This window comes from Ictidomys tridecemlineatus, chromosome 11 (assembly GCF_052094955.1).
Source record: "Ictidomys tridecemlineatus isolate mIctTri1 chromosome 11, mIctTri1.hap1, whole genome shotgun sequence".
NCBI classification, from domain to species: Eukaryota; Metazoa; Chordata; class Mammalia; order Rodentia; family Sciuridae; genus Ictidomys; species Ictidomys tridecemlineatus.
Genome location: NC_135487.1, coordinates 38,318,863 through 38,339,918, shown reverse-complemented (window position 1 = coordinate 38,339,918; position 21,056 = coordinate 38,318,863). Strand labels below are relative to the sequence as shown.

Below are 21,056 nucleotides of genomic sequence, written 5' to 3'. Positions count from 1 at the left end.
ATACCGTGAAGATCTGCCTTGGAGCTAATGTAGCTTAAAGCTGCAGGATCTCTTCCTCACCTGCCTGGCATCTTCTGAGGCTCCAGGAGGACCCTAGCAATTATCTATCAGTAAATTTGTATGATTTTTTTTTTTTAAAGAAGCCTCCCAATAGTAAGCTTCTGGATCCATCCCTGGTCACATGAATGGATAATGAGTGACAAGGAAGGGACATATGTTCTAGGGAAAAGAAACAGCATGGGCAAATACGTGGAGATTTGAAAGTGCATGGCATGTAACAGCCTCCCAGCCTCATCACCTGGGACTTGTTTTTACAATAAATTGCTGGTCTTGTCACAGCCTCCAAACTCCAGCTGTCACCAATGTGCCCTTGCCACCTATATGTTTTCATGCATATTGTTCCCTTACCTGGTACACTTGCTCCACAACTTCATTAATAATATAACTTCAAAGCTCAGCTCTGACCCCACCTTCTCCAGAAGGCCCTCTGACTCTCCTCATCTGGATTCCTTACAGTTTTGTGTGGATGTCATTATAGACTGCTTCTTAAAGTTAATTATCTTTTTTATGCCTATATATGAGACTGCAGAGGTAGGATGATTCTTGGAAGTAAGCATCTGCCCTCTGCTTACACATGGGCTGGAGGGGAGCTCACTGCCTTCCCAGGAAGCTTGTTTAATGTAAGCAATAATCCCACAAACCTCTCCCCCCTACAAACAGCCTGCCTGGCTCCCCTGGGATCTAGTCTTCTTCCCACCCCGGTTGCTTCTGCAGACTGCTCCCTCCTGTTTCCTCCTCTGACATCTAGGAACTTAACCTGATCTAGGGGAAGTGGAGTCCCTCCTTCTCCTGTCCCCAGCCTATGTGAAGGGACAGCTCTAATGGCAGCCACGTGCTGTGATGTGATGAGTCATGATTAAGAGCATCTGGGACCCAGAGGTGGTGGTTGGTTAACTCCTGATGGGCCAGAACTTTCTCTGCCAGGAGATCAGGTCAGTTCAACCCTGGGCTTACATACCCACCTGAGGCCTAGATGCACAGTGGACACCTGGAGAGTGACCCCACACACAAGCATTGAGAATAAAAGAGAGGACCAGTGGGGTGAAGGACTGGCACATGAGCTCCAGAGTCAGAAGGGCTGGGTTCCAATCACAGCTTGTCACGTATTAGGTGCGTGCTCCGGAGCCAATCACATGAACCCTATGCCTCAGTTTCCACATCTGTAAAATGGCAATTATGGAGATTGAGAAGACTAGTGTGAGCTGCCCACTAGCAGTGAGTGCTAAAATCGCGTTATTTCCCGCCTTCTGGTCTCCTACAAACATACTCCATGGGCATGTGTTTGGGATTAAAATTCAAGCCTGACTCTGGAGGCTGTGTCTTTCTCTGCATGAATGCCCCCATTAATGTTGTAGGACCTCAGAGGCTCCGGTGGGAGCCGCTGCGGGGCGGGAGCTGTGGGGGAGGGGGAGTGACAGGAAGGTGGACCTCAGGTCCAGGAGAACTTTCTAACTCTGGTGGGGGCGTCTGCGGTAGGAGCGAGCGCTGGGCGGGGTCTGCGCACAGAACCTGTGGCCCGAGTCGCACCTGTCCAGGCTGGGGGTGGGGACCCTCGCGCGGGCCGGGCCAAGGCAGGCCCCGCCCCAGCCCTGCCCCAGCTCCGCGAGGCTGGGGGTGGCCGTGGCCCCACTGCGCGGGTGGGCAGACCGAGGCCCGGCCCGGCCCCGCCGCCTTCCCCGCCCCCGGCGCGCCCCTCCCGGCCGCCGCCTCCGTGGCTCGGCTGCACAGCGCGGGGCTCCGGGATCCGGCGGCAGCACCTGGGCCGCTGCTGGCGTCCGGCGGGGGCAGCGCCGCTCGCCCCCCTCGGCGATGACCACGGCCGACGCCCCGGGCGCCCTGCCCGCGGGGTAAGTGCGCGGCGGGCGGCCCCGGGGGCGCGGGCCGGGGCGGGGACGTGCGGGGGCCCGCGCCGAGCCTCCCCGCCGCGCCCGCGGCCCGCACTGCGGCTGTCGCCCCTGCCGGGCGCGCAGTCCCCCGCCCCGCTGCCTCTGGGGCGGCCCGCGCCAGGAGCCGCGAGGGGGCTGCGGAAACTGCCCCAGGGGACCCTGGGTCGGCCACTCCCCCTCTGGGTCCCAACTTTCTCACGGAGGTGAAGTCAGAGCCAGGTTTGCAGGAGCCTGCTCACCAGCCGCGTGGCGTTGGTGTCTGGGGTGGGCCTGTGACCCTCCCCCGCGCTAAGATGAGGAAACTGAGGCATAGCTCTTTATCTGACTTGTCTCCGCTCCTTCCCGAGGTAAGAGTTGGGACGAGTTCTGTCTGATGTCAGAGCTCCCACCCACGTCATCTTCAGTGATATTGGGTGGACTCAAAGGGCTGTTTCGTCCAACCGGGCCCAGGGGATGTAACAGGGTTGTAAAAGGTGGGCGTTGGCACTATCAACAAGGCTGTCTTGCCCAGCCCTACCCCCACCCATTGAGGAATCCTGTGAGACCTCCACATTGTCCCTGTAGCAGTGACAGCTGCTTGCTGTCCAGAGACCTTCCGCAGCTCTGCCTTTCCTAAGCCGCGGTGGGTAGGGGCAGCTGCCGGGATTTCTGGCTGCTGGCAGGTTGCTGGGCAGAGATAGAACCCCAGGTGAGTTGGAACCTATGCCTGCCCTGCCTGGAGCCTCACTACCGGTGACAATATTTGCCAAGGGCCTGAGGCCTAACAAATGAACAGGGAAGTTAGGAACCTGGTGCCATCTGGGCAGCTGGATGCCCCCATAAGGCCTTTGTGTGGGGCTGGAGTATAAGAGCTCAGAAGCTGGGTTGCTGGTGAGGGATGCCTGGGAAGTTTTGCCTTGATCACTTGTTATATGACTTTGGCCACGTTCTTTACCCTCCCTAAATATTTCGACCCACCTTTGGAAAATATGGGGAGGCTGGGCCACCTTCCTGCTGAGGGCTGAAATCCTTGTAAATCTGGAGCTTGCTTAGGTCCCCTTCTGCCCAGCTCTGACTTAGCACCACCCCACTGGGTCTAGAAAAGTGATTTCCTGGAGAGTATGCAGGCATGGAGCAAGGCTTCCATGAAAGAATCCTAGACTTTGGGACTGAAATCCACATTCATCCCTCTTCTTTATACCACCACATCCATGCCTGAGTCCCCTCCACAACCTCAGGCTCCTCTGGGCCTGCTGTGGGATTCCAGGGCAGCAGGCTGGCTCTTCTAGCACTGACAGACCTTCCTCAGACTGACCTCACCTGCCTCCCTGCAGTCCTGCCATGGCCTACTGTTCTTTGAGGTCACATAGGTCTATCTGCCCCTGCCTTGGTCAGAGTCATCCTCATGGGATCTGAGCAGTTGAGGCCCAAATCAGAACCATCTCCACCTTGTCTGTGAACACTAATTCAGTCACTCATCAAATAAGACCTGTTTTGGGCCCAGCCCTAAGGCAGGATGGTCAGTGGTGAACAAAGTAAGCCTCAAATCTCTACCACTTTAAAAATTATAAAATATTTTTAAGCCTTTGGAAGAAGATAGCAAATAATAAACTGAACTCTCATGTTTTTGTCACCCAACTTTGTCAGATATTATCACTGTGCCCCATTTAGTTCATGTTCTTCTTTTTTTTTAAAGAAATAATCCATGGAAACCTCTGTGGACACTCCTTCCCTGTTTCGTCCAACCCTCCTTCCCTCTCCAGAGATAATTGCCATCCTGAATTTTGGTTTTTTCATTTCCTCATTTTCATTCTTTTGCTGAATATATGAAATGCTAAATGGTAGGTAGATGTACTTTAAAGTGGAGTCATAGCATGTGTTGTCCTGCAGCTTTTTCCTCATTCAATGTCAGGTTTCTGAGGTTTAGCCTTCTTGATCATGTGACTCTGGTTGTCCTTGCCCTGATATATGGTACACCACCCTGGGTAAAGACTCACATTTATTTACTTACCTTTCTTGTTGGACATTGAGGTGGGTCCCCATGTGTTGCTGTTCAAATACTGAATATTCTTGTACAGGTGTCCTTTGTGCATGTGTTTCTCTGGAGTGTCTCTTAATAGTAGAATTGCCAAGTTATAGGTATATACTCAATCTTTTAAAGTTATTTAGTTTTATTATAAAATCAGTGCTGCTCAGTAAAATAAATGATAGCAATACATAATGTTAGGAAAAAGTTATAATTGCTGACATTTTCTGAGTACTTCCTATTGTGCTTTACACAATCTCATTCTTTATGACAACACAGGGAGGTAGATCCTGTCATTCCCAGGCCACTGATGAAAAAACTGAGGCTCATAGAGGTTAAAGAACTTTCTCAGGTTTTTGCAGGAAGTTATTGCTGAAACGCAGCTTGAGTCCAGGGTTATGTGCTTTCAAAATTCTTAAAGGCGACCTTGTCATGCCACAGGGCACTCGCTTTATGTGCATTTAAGGGGTCTCTGGAAGGAGTTTAGAAATGTCACTTTGGAAGTGGATATGTTACTTCACTGGTGGCGCCAAAGTCCCCCTCTCTCATGATGGAGCAGGGATTAAAAGCCACTTCTGGCTCCAGTCTGCTTCTTGAGTGTCTTCGCTTCCCTGCCCCACATCCAGCTCACCCTGACTGAGGTTGGGATGGGAGCTTTTTAGCTGGGGCTGAGGATCTTCTAGCTACCCCACTCTGTCTCTGCCCATGAAGCACTAGGGTAGCAGACCAGGTGACAACAGATGGGAGGTGGGAGGCTAAAGGAGAGCAGGGGGGGGCTCCAGGCTGCCTGATGCCCCCTTCCACTCTGTCCAGTTCCTATCTCATGTGGGCCTTAAGTGGATGGGATCTGAATGGGAAAGCCCCAACACCAGTAGCCAAAATTCCTGTAGTTGATCACCAGCCCTGCTCCATTCTTCACCCAACCCTGTGCTTCCCTTGGCCACCTTCCTCACCCATCCCTGTCAGTGTTCCCAAGGAGATGGCCCCTCATCATAGACCCATCACCTGCTTACCTGAAGGTGCCCTAAAGGAGAGTGGCCTTGAAGACACAGCCTATGAGAAGGAGGGGCCTCTGTCACAGTCAGGCCAGGGGAAAGACTTGGAGCACTGAGATGCAGAAAGCATTTGTCTTTTCCCAGCTTCTTGGGAGGGGCCAGACCTTGTTTCCGCTTTAGGGCCTTCCCTCCCTTATCTGTCAGTACAGATAAGAGTGCCTGCTAGCCGGAGGATTGAGTGAAATAATGCAGTCTTCAATTTAGATAAAACTTGAATGATATTCTCTTGGTGGTGGATGGTGTTAATGCTATTATTAAGTTAAGTGGGGCCAGTGTCCCTCTTTCCTGAGCTCCCCAGTCAGCCCCCCCCCACCATCTCACCTCTCTATTTAGCTGCCTTTTTGGCGCCTCTGTCTTCCAGCCCTTTGAGACTGCTTAGCCCCCTAACTGCTGTACAGGTGTGGTGTCTCCAGCCCTTTGCGCACATTGTCCCTTCTTGCACTTCTTTCTCTGTCATATCTGCAACTCTGCACCATCTGTCCCAGATAGCTTTCTTGAGTGCCCGAGGCAGGGTTGGAGACCTCCTCTGGGCCTCTTCAGTTCCAGTGATCCCCATGATCACAGCCCTGATCAGGATGATGATCACTGTCTCCACCTGCACCTATTGCTACTACAGACTATGAGCTCAAGGGCAGGCCCAGGTCTGGGCCGTCTCTGTGTTCCCAGAGCCTAGCCCCACACTTGGCCCAGATTAGGAGCTCAGTGGGTATTTATGGGAGTGAAGGAAGGAGGAAATCATCTGGAGGAAGGAAAGTCACTTACCAGCCTCACTCTAGTTAAGCCAAAGAGGTACCAGGGTTGCCAGGGGGACAGATATGCATCTCTGTACTGTTTGTCCCTCAGGCTGTGCATGGACAGGTGGGCAGAACCTCTTCTTGGTGGGGGATGGAGGGAGTAGGGTATGTGTGCATAAATGGGAGTTAGGCTCTTGGACATACCATAGCAATGGACTTGGTTCCCTGAGGCTGAACTGATATGCCTTGGCTCAGGAAGAAACTTGGGTTGGAACTCACATGTGGGTGTGTCACCTTGGCCAAGTCACCTCTGTGTCTCTGTTTCCTCATTTGCAGTGTGCGTGTCTATTTGGCAAAGGGAGCGGGGGTGGTAATAATCCTATTGCACAGAGCATTTTGAGAGTTCAAGGAGAGAATGCTGTTGAACATCCAGGGTAGTAGGTGCTCAGTGCCACCTTGTTGATTCATTTATCCAACAGAGCTGAATGGATTGAGCATTAGTTGACAGGCTGGGCCCAGGGCACAAAGGAAGATAGACACATCTAGGCCTTGTGAGGAGAGGGCTGGGGCAGCTTGGGGTGGGACTTTTTAGACCATGAAAAAGAACTGGGTCTTTGCCTTAAGAGGATAGGGAACAGTGAAGGATTTGAAGTCTAGGAGTAACATGGTCAGATCTGTGGGGTTTTTTAAATATTTATTTTATAGTTGTAGTTGGACACAATAACTTTATTTCACTCATTTATTTTTTATGTGGTGCTGAGAATCGAACCCAGGGTCCCGCTCGTACGAGAGGAGCGCTCTACCGTTGAGCCACAACTCCAGCCATAGATCTGGTTTTTAAATGGACATATTTGGCTATAAAAAAGGGACAGATTAGAGGGAATAATGTTTCAAATATTCTGCCTCCAAAAAAACAACCTGGAGGATGGATGGGTTATACCAATCACCCTTTATGACACCTTCTGAGCTCCCTCAGTAGAAGCAGATTCTTTCAATCCAAGAACAAAGAGGGAGCTAGAGTCAGGCTGGAAATGAAATGAAGCCACAGCAACCTTAGGGTCCTTGCAGATTCAGAAACCTAGACCTGTCAATGCCAATAGCCATACAAGGGACGGGAGATGAGGTCTTGAGCCTGCGCAGGTACAACAGTATGAGGAATTAGCACATAGTCTTCCTCTTCCTCATAAATGTGGGACCCTAAGGCCTTCAATCTCAGTGACTAGGAGGATGGGCCAGAAAAAAGATCATCCACCAGAAAAGGGAGACAACAGTTCTGATGGGAAAAAAAGGGTTCTCTAGAAAATTCTAAATATTGATCTGCCATGACACAAATGCTGGGTTTGAATGCACACAACTTTTGTGGTCCTAGAATTCATAAATTAGAAAAGTGACTTAAGTGGTCTCAGGGTGTCAGTGCCTCAGGGAACTTGGCTGGAGTAAATGGAAGTCCTTTTTGGATGGATGTGCCCTTGTCCCAAGGTCCCTTTGACAATGATGAATTCATGTTTAAATTTTAAAATACACAAGGAAACAAGCCATTATGATCAGCAGATATCAGGAACAAATAGTAGTTTATCTGAGAGTCTTAAATGCTAGAATTAGCAGATACAGAATATAAATAATTGTGCTTAAGAATTGTGGAGACATTGATGCCAGGTGTGGTGGCACATGCTTGTCATCCCAGCGGCTAGACAGACTGAGGCAGGATGATCAGGAATTCAAAACCAGCCTCAACAACAAGTGCAACACTAAGCAAATCAGTGAGACCCTGTCTCTAAATAAAATGCAAAATAGGGCTGGGGATGTGGCTCAGTGGTCAAGTGCCCCTAGTTCAATCCCTAGTCCCTCCCCCCAACTCCTCTCCCCCCAAAAAAGAATTGTGGAGATGTTGAAACAGGCATAGTGATGCATGACTGTAATCCCAGCAATTCAGGAGGCTGAAGCAAGAGGATCTCAAGTTTGAGACCAGCCTCAGCAACTTAGTGAGACCCTGTCTCAAAATAAAAATAAAAAGGACTGGGAATGTGGCTCAGAATAAAGTTCCACTGGATTCAATCCCCAGTACCCCTCCCCCACAAAAATATATAGAAATTGAAGAAGAACTTGGAACAATAAGATAAGCAGGTAACAAAATACTACTTAAAATATCCAAAACATACTTGAAAAAGAACCAAGAAGAATTTCTGGAAAGGAAAAATATAATAATCAACATGAAAAAAAATCAGTATCCTGTACAAATAACAGATCAGACACACCTGAAGAAGGAAGTCAAGAAATGAAAGACCTAAAGAAAGTACTCAGAACCTAATAAGTCAAATGGATAATAAAGAAGCAAGTTGAGAGACATGAAATGTGGAATAAAAACTGTCTAGCTGAGGGGCCGGGATTGTGGCTCAGTGGTAGAGTGCTTGCCTAGAGTGTGTGAGGCACTGAGTTCAATTCCATATAAAAATAAAAACAAATAAAATAAAGATATTGTGTTCATCTACAACTAAAAAAGTATTTTAAAAAAATTTTAAAAAAGAGAGAAGGGGTAGGAAGTGATCCGAACAGACTTGGGTAAAGATGATAGAGACTTGGGCCAGAGGCCACTGGGCATGGAACGGGGTAGGTAGGGTTTTTCTTGGTGGTGGTGGGGTACTAGGGACTTAACCCAGGGGCACTTTATCATTGAGCTGTATCCCTAGCCTGCTTTATTTTTTTGAGACAAGATCTTCCTAAGTGCTTAGGACCTCCCTAAATTGCTGATGCTGCTCTCGGACTCACAGTCTCCCTGCCTCAGCCTCCCAAGTCTCTGGTATTACAAGGCTGGGGCATCATGCTGGACAAGAGGATGGTTTTGAGACATTTAGGTAGTATAGTTGATAACGTTTAGTGATGTAGTGGATGATGGAGGCCTGTGAGAGGGGTGTGTCAAGGATAACTGTCAGATTTCTGGCTTGAGAAACTGGGCAGAGGTGTGTCACTTATTAAAATGGCAGAACTGAAGGAGAACATATTTGGGAGAATGAATGGGAGTTTAAACGGGACACATCTCATTTTGCCTGGGAAGATCTGCTGTATGGAACAGGAAGCACTAGAATTGGGCCTCAAGGTATAGGTAGTTTACTTGGTGGAGAAGAGGTTTTCTCTTTACTATTTTTTGGGAAATAGGAATTCCCTTCAATGATATCACTGAGCTCCTTTCTGGAACCTTCCTTCACTCACAAGAGATCCCTTGAGAAGAGGCATTCTCAAGATTATCAGACTTCTGGGATCTTTCTCATTTCACATCTTATTTTTTACATGGGAATACTGAAGCCCAGAAAAGTTAGGAATTTGTTTTCTTTGTTTTTTACTCCCATTTTTTCATTCATTCATTCATTCATTCACTTCACATATGTGTTAAAAGCCTACTTTGTGCTAGATCCTAAGTGCTGGGGATACAGCAGTGATCAAAACTAAGATTCCTGTCTTTTAGTGCTTGTATTTTTGTGGAGAGAGAGAGATAGACAGACCATAAACACAAGAATATATCACATATGAGAGAAGATAAGGACCTCAGAGACATGTGAGAAGTGGGGAGGGCGGGTGTGTGGGAGGTGTCATTGGGAAGGTGAGACTGCAGTATGGAATGCCCCGGGCTGCTTTTACAGGTCTGCTGCCCTCCATGGCCCATTATGACAGTGTCTGGGGTTCTAGAGTGCAGGCCTGTCTAGAGACAGGAGGAGGCCTGGAGAAGGAGGGACAGAAGTGGGACTTAGTGGGTGAGCTGCACCCCCCCAGGGGGGCAGCAGAGCCCAATGGGTCAAAAAGGCCACAAGGATCCCCACTGCTCTTGTGGAGGGTAAGATACATTTATTCCCGAGGTCTTCTTGCTGTCTATTCTCCTGAAGATCTCAGATGTCACACACACTTTTGCTCCTCCTCTCACCCTTGGAGACATTGAGAAGTGGGTCCAAATTGTCTCTTTATTCCAGTACAGAGTGGGCAGCCTGGAAGGGCTTGGGAAAGATACTCCAGGCTAACCAGGGAGGTGGTTGGCCAGGAGGAGCTGAGGCCCATCTCTCTCCCCTCAGGACTCCTGTGAGCAACCTCCATGAGGCCCTGGACCAGTGCATGACGGCCCTGGACCTGTTCCTCACCAACCAGTTCTCAGAAGCACTCAGCTACCTCAAACCCAGGTGAGCTTAAGCCCCAGTGGGGGTGAAGGGCGGAGCTGCGTGTGCACATGCGGTGCAAATGTGTGTGTAGGGATGGGGCATGTTGGTCGTGGAGAACCAGAGGTCTTGTTTGAGAAGAACCTCACGTAACTCAATGCCTTCAGCTTTCTGGGTCACCGTGACCACTGAGAAGTCCCATAAAATGGCTCAGGATCCCAGTCCCACAGCCTTTGAGCAGCCACTATAGAGACCTCTCTAAGGTCACTGTGACTTATTCACCTCTTCCCACTTTACCTCTTATTCCTGCTGAGTCCACTGGGGCTTCTTGTCTCCATCGGCTAACATAGTTGCTTTGCTTATTTTCCCTGCAGTTGGCTACTTCAAGATCAGTAGAGTAATAATGAGCACTGCTCTTTTAATCAATTCCCCCAGTGTTTGCTGCCTTATTTCTTGACAATATACCTACACTGCTTTTTCTTATCATTTTTTCTTTGTCTTTAAAACTGAGATATGATTCTCATTTCATGAAGGTCACCATTTTTTTTAACTTTTGATCCACACTTTGATTATATTCTTTATTTGCTGTTTTTTTCTCTCTCTCTCTTTTTAAAATATGGTTCTTTTTAGTTATACAGAGCAGTAGAATCCATTTTGATATTCATACAAGCATGGAATATATCTTTTGAAAGTCACCTTTTTTTACTTACTATTTTTTGAAAAATTTGTTCTAATTAGTTATACATGACAGGCAGAATGCACTTCGATTCATAGTACACAGATAGAGCACAATTTTTCACTTCTCTGGTTGTACCCAAAGTAGAGTCACACTTTACACATTTATCCTTAATTCCACCAGTTGATCCTATCATGAGTTTTTCCCTATATGTCCAAATACCAAGTGAGCTCTCAGTCCCTGTTCTTCCTGGAAACCTGGATATACGTGTCTCCTGGCCACCTCCCAGCTACCACCCCCGCCCCAGGCTCTTGTTGCCTCTCTCCTGTTTCCTTGAACCCAGGTCTTTCTCTCACATATTCTACCGGATTTTTCCAGAATATGCCCTCTAGAAATTTCCTAACAAAGAGTTGCATGAACATAACATGTTTTTCTATCAGAAGTTTGAAGGTATCACTCCCCTGCTTTCTGTCATCTTCTGTCTCTCTGAACCCTAATTCTACTTTTCATGTGATCTTTTTTCCTTCTCTAGAAATATTTAGGATCTTCCCTTTTATTCTTGAAAATCTGGGATTTCACAGTGATGTGCTAAAACAAAGGTCTCTTTTTTTTTTATCCCATATTATTTTTTGGAGACTCAGTTCTAGGAAATTCCCTCTATATATTGTTTCTCTTTCCTGGCTTTATTTATTTAGATCAATCCTTTTCTACAGCTCTTATCTCCCGTTCCCCTTTCTGATTCTTTATCATTTTCTTCCTCCAATTTTTGGGAATTTCCTCAGCTTCATTATTAAGTCCTTCTATTGACTGCTTCTACAAGTACATGATAATTTTTTTAGTATTCTGTATTGTTCTGTGGATCTTCTTTTTTTCCTATAACATCTGATTCTTGATTTGTGGACCTGTTGTCTTCTTTATAGCTACATTTAGAATGTGAGGTTCCATATGACAGAGCCTGACATAGTAAGCTTTCTAATTTATCATTGTTGTTGTTATCATCACAGCTTATTATCCCTTTTTAAAATTCTCTATTCTTTTCCCAGGATCTTTATTCTTTTCATATGATCTTGACTTCTCCAGTTTCGTGAATTCTGTTTAATGGTGGGAACCCTTCTCTCATGGGGTATTTTCTCAGATACCTGATGATCCCTAGTCATAGTTAACAGTGAATTCACTCAAAGGCCAGCTGGAAAACCTGTGCCAAGTAGCCTTGTGATTAGTGAGATCTGGGAGAGAGCTGCTGGCCCCCAGATGTCAGCATCTGGTGTGGTCCAGTTTCCTGAAAAGAATCCTCCATTTCTAAGCCTGGACAGAGAACCCAAGGCTGCCTGAATTCTGAGGTGGGGGGAGGAGGCTGGGGTCCTATCATGTCATCTGCCTATTTTCCTTTAATCTCCCTCTCTTCAGTCCTACGATATCCTCTATATTGCTATACCCAGTTCCCCAGATCCCAGGAAAGCTAATGCCCAGGCAGGCCTACTGGTTTCTACAAGTCCCCAAGCCTGATTGTTCACTTTTTAAAAAAAAAATATTTATTTTTTAGTTGGACACAATGTCTTTATTTATTTATTTTTATGTGGTGCTGAGGATCGAACCCAGGGCCTCGTATGTGCTAGGCGAGCACTCTACCACTGAGCCACAATCCCAGCCCTTTGTTCACTTTTTCTGGAGTTGACTGGCCCATCATTCTGTTTTCTGGGCTCAGAGGCCCAGCTTCTGTAGTGTGGTGGGGGATCCAGGATGTGATGATCAGAATGAGTCTTTCTGGTAGCTATCCTATACCTCATTCTCACCCTCTGAAGGACTCAGGTGACCCAATCATCTTCTCCATTGATAATGTCCAGGTTTCCTTCCAAATAGTTTTTGTTTGTTTTTTGTTTTGAGGTACTAGGAGTTGAACCTAGGGATCCTCTACTACTGAGCTACACCCCTAGTCTTTTTTCTTATTTTTTTGAGACAAGCTCTTACAAAGTTGCTGAGGCCGGCCTTGAACTTGCAGTCCTCCTCCCTCAGCCTCATGAATCTCTGGGATTACATCATGTGCCACTGCATCTAGCCCCTTCCCAATAGTTTTGGAAGGCTTCTCGCTCCCAATTCCCTCCTGGTCATCTCCTGTCTCTAATTGTCCTGGACCCCAGACCATAGTCACCTCCTGCACTAGAAATTGGCTATCTCAAGACTATACTGCCACACACCAAACATTGACACTGGCCTTTCTCCTCATCCCGTGAGGCCTAGCGAACACCAGGTCACACCTTGGTTTAACTCTGGACTGTCCTGTAGACTTGGGGCCAACAGAAGAGAATCAGAGCATAGGGGGGAAAAAAACACTAAAACCACATGGCACGGTACACTCAGGTCCTCAGTGAACCTACCAAAAAGTCCTGAGGAGGGATTTTTCCTCCTCCTCTCCCTCACCTCAGGGAAGCACTCCAAAGACAAAACCCTCACTCTAAAGGAGGTACCCCAGAGAACCAGTCTTCCCAGGAGGTCCCTCTTACCTTGCATGTAGAGCAGAGTAGCCTCTGTGCCTCAGTGCTTTCCCACAGGTGATAGTATCAATTCTAGCCCTCCCTACCCTGCCTTGTGTTAACCAAAAATGTCTCCAAAATTGCCAAAAGTCCCCAGGGGAACAAATTATGTTTCACCTGTGATAGCCAAAAAAAAAAAAAAAAAACAAAAAAAACTTTAGAACTTGCCAGATGTCCTCGAGGGGCATGTTGTGGGGGCAAAAAATACCTCAACATGGAGAACCCCTGGTTTAGGGAAAATGATTCTTGCTAAAAAGCAGTCCTGGTCCCCATTTGTAGCCTCTGAAGCTTCAGGAGAGGTTAGGATTCAATTTCACTGTCACATGTTGTCTTGTTTAATTGTCTGCCTTAGCTATAGGGGATGTTATCCCTATTTTACTCCCAGGGGAAGTCACTATGTTTACCAAGCTCCCTTCCTTATGTCTGTTCTGCTAATCTCTGGTACTTAGCTCTATGTCCGTCTCAAAGCATGGTCTCTGGAACATAGAGTCTACCCTGTTAATTTTTCTCGATAAATAAGTGATTATGGTTCATAAGTGGCAGAGCTGGGATTAAATGCAGGGCCACCTGGCCCATAGTCCCCACTCTGACCACTGTGCTCTGTTGGGTCTTGGCAGGGTGGAGGCAGTCACCTGACATAGGAAGACCTCATGCTGCCTCTCCACCAGGAGGAGTGAAGAGGTAGGAAAGGGTGTGCACAGACCTGCATGTGCCTGGGCACAGGAAGTTCAGGGTGCATCCCTGTGGACATCCTGGAATTTCTCCAAGAGAAAGGTCACTTGTTGAGACTGAGGGGTCAGGCAGTGCGGGGGGGCGCATAGGGAGAGTAAAAGGTGAGTAGTGTGACAGGCCTGACCAGGCCCCCAGCCTGAGGTGTGCCTGTCTGCCTGGCAGCTCTCTCACAGTGTTCAGTAGCAGTGTGGAAGAAGCGGGCAGTCCTGCAGACCCTGGGCTGGGGTTCCTAACTGAGGGCGTCAGAAGGTCATAGGACTTAGCACTGAGTATTCTGACAAGAGACAGGCAGGTATGAGGAAGGCTGGCCGAGGGGTCAGGAAGAGGAGACAGGTTAGAGGTGGGGCAAAGGCAGGAAGCTAGGGAAACTGTGGTTGTGAGGGCGCTGGCATCCTTTAAGGCTCCAGAAGCAGAGCCATTCTGCATGATGAAGACGAGGTTCAAGGTGCCATCCAGGGGAAGGGAGGGTGGGAGAGGACTGTTGCTGGTTCATTCAACCTGCATGAGGTGTCCTGATGCTCCAGTACTATGCAAGACATGGGCTGTTGTCAGGTCCCAGCAGGGGAATAGTGAAACCAACCATAAGCTTGCTGAGAGCTACACAGGGACTCCAACTCATGTGCGGGTCAGGAAGGCTTTGGTGCCAGCTGCATAATTTCTTTCTTTTCCTTTTTTTTTTTTTTTGTGTGTGTGTGCATGCCCACACACTGGAGATTAAATCCAGGAGCACTTTACTACTGAGCCACATCCCCAGCCCTCTTATTTTATTTTTTATTTTGAGACAAGTTCTTGTTAAATTGCTTAAGGCCTCACTATATTGCTGAGGTTGACTGGGAACTTGAAATTCTCCTGCCTCAGCCTTCTGAGTTGCTGGGATTACAGATGTGTGCCAATGTGCTATCTTTTATTTTTTATTTTGAGACAGGGTCTTGCTAAATAGCCTTGGAATTTTTCTGCTTCAATCTCTTCAATCTTTTGAGCTGTTAGGCTTATAGGTGTGTGCCCAGCAAGGTGCCTAATTTTCAGACCCCATTGCAAAATGAAAATGTGGGGTCATTTAGCTCCAAATTAAGAATTTTGAACTGGGCACAGTGGCATATGCCTATAATCCCAGTGGCTTCTGAGGCTAAGGCAGGAGGATCCTTGAGTTCAGAGCCAGCTTCAGCAACTTAATGAGGCCCTGTTTCTAAACAAAATACAAAAAGGGATGGGGACAAGGCTCAGCAGTTAAGAGCCCCTGGGTTCAATCCCTGGTACCAAAAAAAAAAAAAAAAAAAAAAAAAAGAATTTTGAGGCAGTGATAACAGAATTAAACCAAACATAGGACCTTTTTAGGTGCAATGCTCTGTGCAGCAGCACAGATCAAATGCCTATGAATCTGGCTGCAAACAGCTTTCTTGAAGAAGTGACATGTAAACTTCTGGGCTGCATGAGAGGGAATAGCCAGAGCCTGAACCTGCAGTGAATGAGGCTCTGGTGTATTTGAGGGTGGAGACCCTCAACCTGGCTGTAGTGGGAAGAGCTACAGCAGGTCCTAGTAGGGAAGGGTCCCAGCAGTCTGAGGGAAGGTGAATGGGATGTACAGTCCCCTGGAAGCAGCTTGTCTTGAGAGGAGGGCAGTGAGGTGAATTTTGAGAAGACCAGGATGAGGGACCAGGAAATGGGAGCTCTGATGAAGAGGGAGTAGAGATAAGGTGAGGTAGAGGGCTGTGTCTGCCTCCAGACATACTTGGAAAGTGAGGCTCTAGGCTGGGACTAGAGTTGGGGGCCTAGGAAGGAGCAGTGGGGGTTGGGTCAGGATGAGAAGGCCCAGATGGTGGAGGCAAGGGCCGTCATGATGGCTGATAAGGCCTAATTGTTGGGTGTGAGCCAGGAAGGAAGAACTTGAGGTCACCTCAAGTGGCCAAGAGGTCCCCAGTCACAGCATCCTGCTCTGTTGATGGCTCTTCCAGCACCCTCCCCATCTTGATAACTGCTCTGGGCGCTGGAAGGTGGGATCCCAGTGGGCATTGTTTGGCAGAGCTGGGTTCAGTGCAGCTGTGTGGGGCCTAGATTCTGTGTGGGCAAATAAAAACATGTGGAGTACATCCTGAGGTTTGGGGGCTGTCCTGCCTTTGTATAGGAGTTTTTAGTCTTGACTAGAGTTAGGGGGCTTCCAGATGATAGGCTGAGACAGGGCTAGGATTCTAGACACAGATGCATGTTGGGGCCTTGGAACTCAGACTAGAAATTCTACTTTGCCTGCCAGCTACACAGGTGGGGCTGTCCCTCCTTGTGGGCCAAGTACCATACTGTGCTCAGCAGGGAAGCTGGACAGGTGGGGCTGATTCCTGGGACTGAGACCTGTGGAATAAGAGGAAGGGAAAGGCTAGGTCCTGAGTTAGAGAGGTCTGAAGAAGGGGTTGTGGGGTGTCAGGGGGTTGGGTGTCTGTGTTGCTTGGGAAGCCCCTCATTGAGGAGAGGGCTGGGAATTAACCTTGACCCTAGCAGGACCCAGAGGAGCTCAATTTACTGAGCATAGACATTGTGGCCCCTGACCTGGGTGTCACTCAAAAAATACAATAACCCTTGGACAGAAGAGTTATTATATTCACTTTACAGAGGAAAAACTTGAGACTTAGAGAAACTGTGAGGTTTACCAGAGTCATACAGCTGGTGACTGGCAAAGCTGAGACTCCATTCTGTGTCTAAGGGACTCTGAAGTCCAAGTTTGGCCCCACTTCAGGCAGCCATTTTTCCACAAACTGCTATCCCCAGAGGGAGCCTGATGAGGTGTCTTGAGGACAGGCAGGGATCACGAGGGGTCCTCCAGCTTTTTGTTTCCTTCAGGAATCTTTGACTCTCAAGAAGCCTAACACCCAAGAGTCACTCAGAAGTATTAAAAAAAAAAAAGAGAAACTCAATCTAGAGATGTTTCATGAACGAGAAAGGAAGACGGTTAGAGTCACATGGTTTTATGATAAAACTGTCTATAAACCTTAGTCATCTCTCTCTCCTGTGAAGTTCCCAGCATAAGCCTGGCACTGAGGAGTTTTGTAAATAATTGACAAGGGCACGTGGGGAAGCAGCAACACTGCTGCTGTGCCAGGCAAGCAGCTCCCTCCTGTCAGTCCCAAGGGCCACAGGGCCCAGGCAGCCAGCATCATTGCCCCCTTTTGCAGAACAGCCACCAAGGCCCAAACTGGCACAGTTCCCATGCCTCCTTGCCCTCTGCCCTCTCCATATGTTAGGCTAAACCACCCCCCTCCTTCCCAAACACACGTCTGTGGAGAAGCCCAGGGCTGTGGAGGAGCAGGGAGGCAGGAGGCAAAGGCTGAGGACAGAGGTGAGTCACATCCAAGCTCTGTCCTGGAGGTGCCCACAGTCTTTGGAGATGGCTGAGTCTATGCTGATGACAGTTCAGTGTGGCCTGGATTCCCAGGAGGCTTGGAGGCAGGAGAGGGGCATCTCAGGGCACAGGAACCATGAGGAGGAGGGCATGGGTTTTTTTCGGGGAAGGTCTGGATGGTTCATTGAGGCCAGTGGTGCAATATTCATTGTAGCCAGACCATGGAGGGGGCGGAGCTTGTTTCCTGTGGAACTGGGATGTTAAACCAGGGGCTAGTGGTCAGATGATGAGACAAAGGGATGGAGAGTACAGCTGATCCAGGGGGTTGGGGATGAGAGCTAGCCCAGGGTTGGGGCTTGGGGATGGAAGGGATCTTGGGAACAGATAGGACCAGGGATTGCCTGCCGGAGGTGAGGGCAGAAACAAGAGGCGGGCCCAGGTTTGGGGAAGGGCAGCTTTAGGTCTACACTCCTCCAGGACCTTAGTCCTCAAGCTACGTCGTTGCTACCACCCCTCCCAGAGAGAGGAGGAACTGAGGCTCAAATTTGGAAGGTCATTTAGGACCCCTCAGCAGGATAAGGAAGAGCTGATCCGAGGTCTTTCGAGTGGCAGTGAAAGGGTCAGACAGTACCTGCTTCCCTCATGAAGAGCTGGAAGGGATGGCAGGTGATTTGCACTTGTCCCGTCACATCTGGAGCTGGAGGAGGGGTGCCCTCAATGTCCCCTTTCTCTGGCAGAACCAAGGAGAGCATGTACCACTCGCTGACGTATGCCACCATCCTGGAGATGCAGGCCATGATGACGTTCGACCCCCAGGACATCCTGCTTGCCGGCAACATGATGAAGGAAGCACAGTTGCTGTGTCAGAGGTTGGGGCTGTGGGGAGGCAGGGACTGGGGTCTGAGGTTCCCCTGTTTGCCATCCTGTCCTATCCTAGTGCCTGGCACTGAGGAGTTTTGTAAATAATTGACAAGGGCACTACTAGTGCTGTTGCTTTTGGCTAAGAGGTTTTGTCCTCAAGTGCTGAGAGCCGTCCCTGCCAGCACAGCAGTAAAGCTTTGTCATCTGCTCTAGTTACCAAGCAGCTTTCAGGTACCAGTGCTGACTAGGAGAGAAATCTAGCTCTGTCACTTTATAACTCTGACCTTGGCGGGTCCCTCTCTGGACCTAACTTTCCTCATCTATAAAATGGGTGTGATAATATATGATGATGTGTAGTTCTGGAAACTGCATGAGGACATGGGTCACAGGACCTGGTGCATAAGTGAATGTGTCCAATCCATATTTGCTGTATAAGTGGACTGATAGACCCTGAGTGCCTGGACCAGATGTGGTGACCTAGATTATCAAACTGGGGCAGTTTTGTTACCTGTACCACCAGGCAGAGACACAGACCCAGAGAGTGATTCAGCATGATTCAGGGGGCTCATGGGGTTTTGAGTGTCTAGCCCACGAAGTGAGAAAGACTCCTGGAGAAGGTAATACCTCAGAAGGGCCCTGGAGTGTGACGAGGTGCTGGTCAGGGCAGAGTGAAGCAGGACAGGGATTCAGGCAGAAGACAACATCAGGGCAAAGGGGTAGGAAAGTCCTGAATTTGGGAATGCCAGGAGTTCAGTATCTGGAGAATCCTATACACCTTGGAGTTTTCTGGGAGCATAGCAAAAAAGGGGCAAAGACCTAGGCTGGTCCTCTCTTTTATCCCTACTTAATGACTGGAGGCCTCTTTTTCCTTTTCAGGCATAGGAGAAAGTCTTCTGTGACAGACTCCTTCAGTAACCTGGTGCACCGCCCCACCATGGACCAATTCACAGAAGGTGTGGCATCTGTGCCCAGCCCAGATGACCCAGCTCCAGACCTGAGGAGTGAGGGGAGGGGCAGTTCTTTTTCCAGTTTCCACGGGGGCAGGGCCCTGGGCCTACCTGTGGGGCATGTGTGTCAGGCCTGGGACCTTTTCAGGAATGGCCCTCTGGTGAGGGTGTGAGGAGACCTGCCCACCCAACAGCATGCCTGGCTGAGAACCTGGACAGAGGAAAGGGAGACTCATGGAGACCAAAGGGTGCTTAGAATGGAGTGTCGATCAGGTGCACCGATGGACTTGCCTTAGTAAAGCTGTGTGTCCTAGAGGGGAAAGTGGTCTTAGGAATTGACATCCCAGGTTTAGACAGATGGCAGCAGCAGCAGAAGAGTTGATCTGGGCTCTTGTAGACCACGTGGCATCTTTAGGCCATGACATTGGGTGAAAGTAGCCAACCATAAGTTATTTGGGGCTTTTCAGCACAGGTACAAATGATCTCACCCACCTGAGAGCACTGGTAGTTTTAGTATCAAACAATACATGCAGTGGTGCAGGGTGCAGCGGCATCTGCAGTGACACTTGGGGAAGGAGAAGGGTCTGTGCCTATATTTGGGGTGTTAGTGCTGGGAGCCAGTCCAAAGACTAGGGAGAGAGATGTGAGCTAACTTTGGACAGGGTGACTGGGTAGAGGTAGGGGAGGTGCTGACACAGCCTCCCTTTGATTTGGGAAAAGAGGGGGTTTGAGGATTGCCTCCCCCTCGCTTCCTGGCTGCAGTATTTTGTTTTTCCCCCCTGCAGAGGAAATCCACGCTGAGGTCTGCTATGCAGAGTGCCTGCTGCAGAGAGCGGCCCTGACATTCCTGCAGGTAGGGACCTCTCCTTTTGCAGAGAGGCTGGAAATTTCAGATCAGTTACCATGTCCATGCCAGATGGGTACATAGCACCATGACCCTCCCCTTGTGGTCCAGGCGAGGCCTGAGGCTTAGAGCCCCAGCTCCTGGTCCTGGCCAGCCTCGCTGTGGAGGGAATGGGCTCTTCCCCTTCCACCCAGCACAGGTGCTCCCAACCATTTCCAGGGTGTGGCTTTGTTAGGGTCGGGCAAGCGTCGGAGGAAGAGACCACCAAGAGACTTGTCTCATGCAAAAGCAAAGGGTTTATTGTGGGGGGGAGCCAGCATGCTGGGGCTCAGAGTTCTCCTGAGAGAAACTGAAGCCCCGAGTATAGTTTAAGCAGAGTTTTTATACAGTGTTTAAACAGGGAAGTTCATATGGCAGTTAGGGTGCCAGAGTGGGATTGTTACAAAATAACCATTACAGAATAATCATGCATTTTGTCTGGGGGTGTTGGATCAGGGTACATTTTGATATAAGTAACTGTTTTTAACATAAGTTTCGGGTTCCAGGAAAACAGAACTTAAACTTACAGAAAAGCAAAACTTAAACTTAACAGGAGAGAAAAACTTAAATTTAACCTCTACAGCTTCCACCTTTTCACTGCTGCTGCTCCTGTTTATAACCATGTGGGGCAACAGGCATTGTCACAGAACCCTGTCACAAAGCCCATTTTTTGTTTTGTTTTGTTTTAAAGAGAGAGAGAGAGAGAATTTTTTAATATTTATTTTTTAGTTTTCGGTGGACCCAACATCTTTATTTTATTTTTGAGAGAGGGAGAGATTTTTAATATTTATTTTTTAGTTATCGGCGGACACAACATCTTTGTTTTGTATGTGGTGCTGAGGATTGAACCTGGGCCGCATGCATGCCAGGTGAGCGCGCTACTGCTTGAGCCACACCCCCAGCCCACAAAGCCTGTTTTACACTTGATTCATCCAGTCAACACTGGTAGCACCTACAGTGCACAAGCTTTTGCACACAGCAAAGTATGTCCTTTCTCCATACCTCACACACGTCAGTTTGTTTTTATATATGTTTACTTTGTTATTTAATCTTCAACTCAGAAGCCAGTGAAGAGGCAATTTAGAGGAGTCATTTTCTCAGGGTCACAGGATTAGCAAATGGCCTCCTTACCACCCTGTAGGATTCATGAGAACTATCACTGCATTATTTTATTAAAAAGCCTGGCTTATAGTTATAACATATTATCAGGATATTTGGA

At 48.4% G+C, this 21,056-nt stretch overlaps 1 protein-coding gene across 7 annotated transcripts in view; it reads left to right on the top strand.

Annotated features, from left to right (window-relative positions):
• Ttc39a (tetratricopeptide repeat domain 39A) overlaps positions 1-21,056 on the top strand; it is a 49,115-nt gene that overhangs the window by 10,245 nt on the left and 17,814 nt on the right. For 2 of the 7 annotated variants that reach the window (XM_040288658.2, XM_040288656.2), the window contains exons 2-5: positions 9,799-9,903; positions 17,884-18,015; positions 18,884-18,960; positions 19,740-19,807. In XM_040288658.2, coding sequence (XP_040144592.1) covers positions 9,799-9,903; positions 17,884-18,015; positions 18,884-18,960; positions 19,740-19,807 — 382 coding nt within the window. Of the gene's footprint in view, positions 1-1,493; positions 1,908-2,035; positions 2,294-9,798; positions 9,904-16,911; positions 17,144-17,883; positions 18,016-18,883; positions 18,961-19,739; positions 19,808-21,056 lie in introns of those variants that run through there. The other 5 variants (XM_078026235.1, XM_078026237.1, XM_021726846.3 and 2 more) reach the window with 5 other exon arrangements.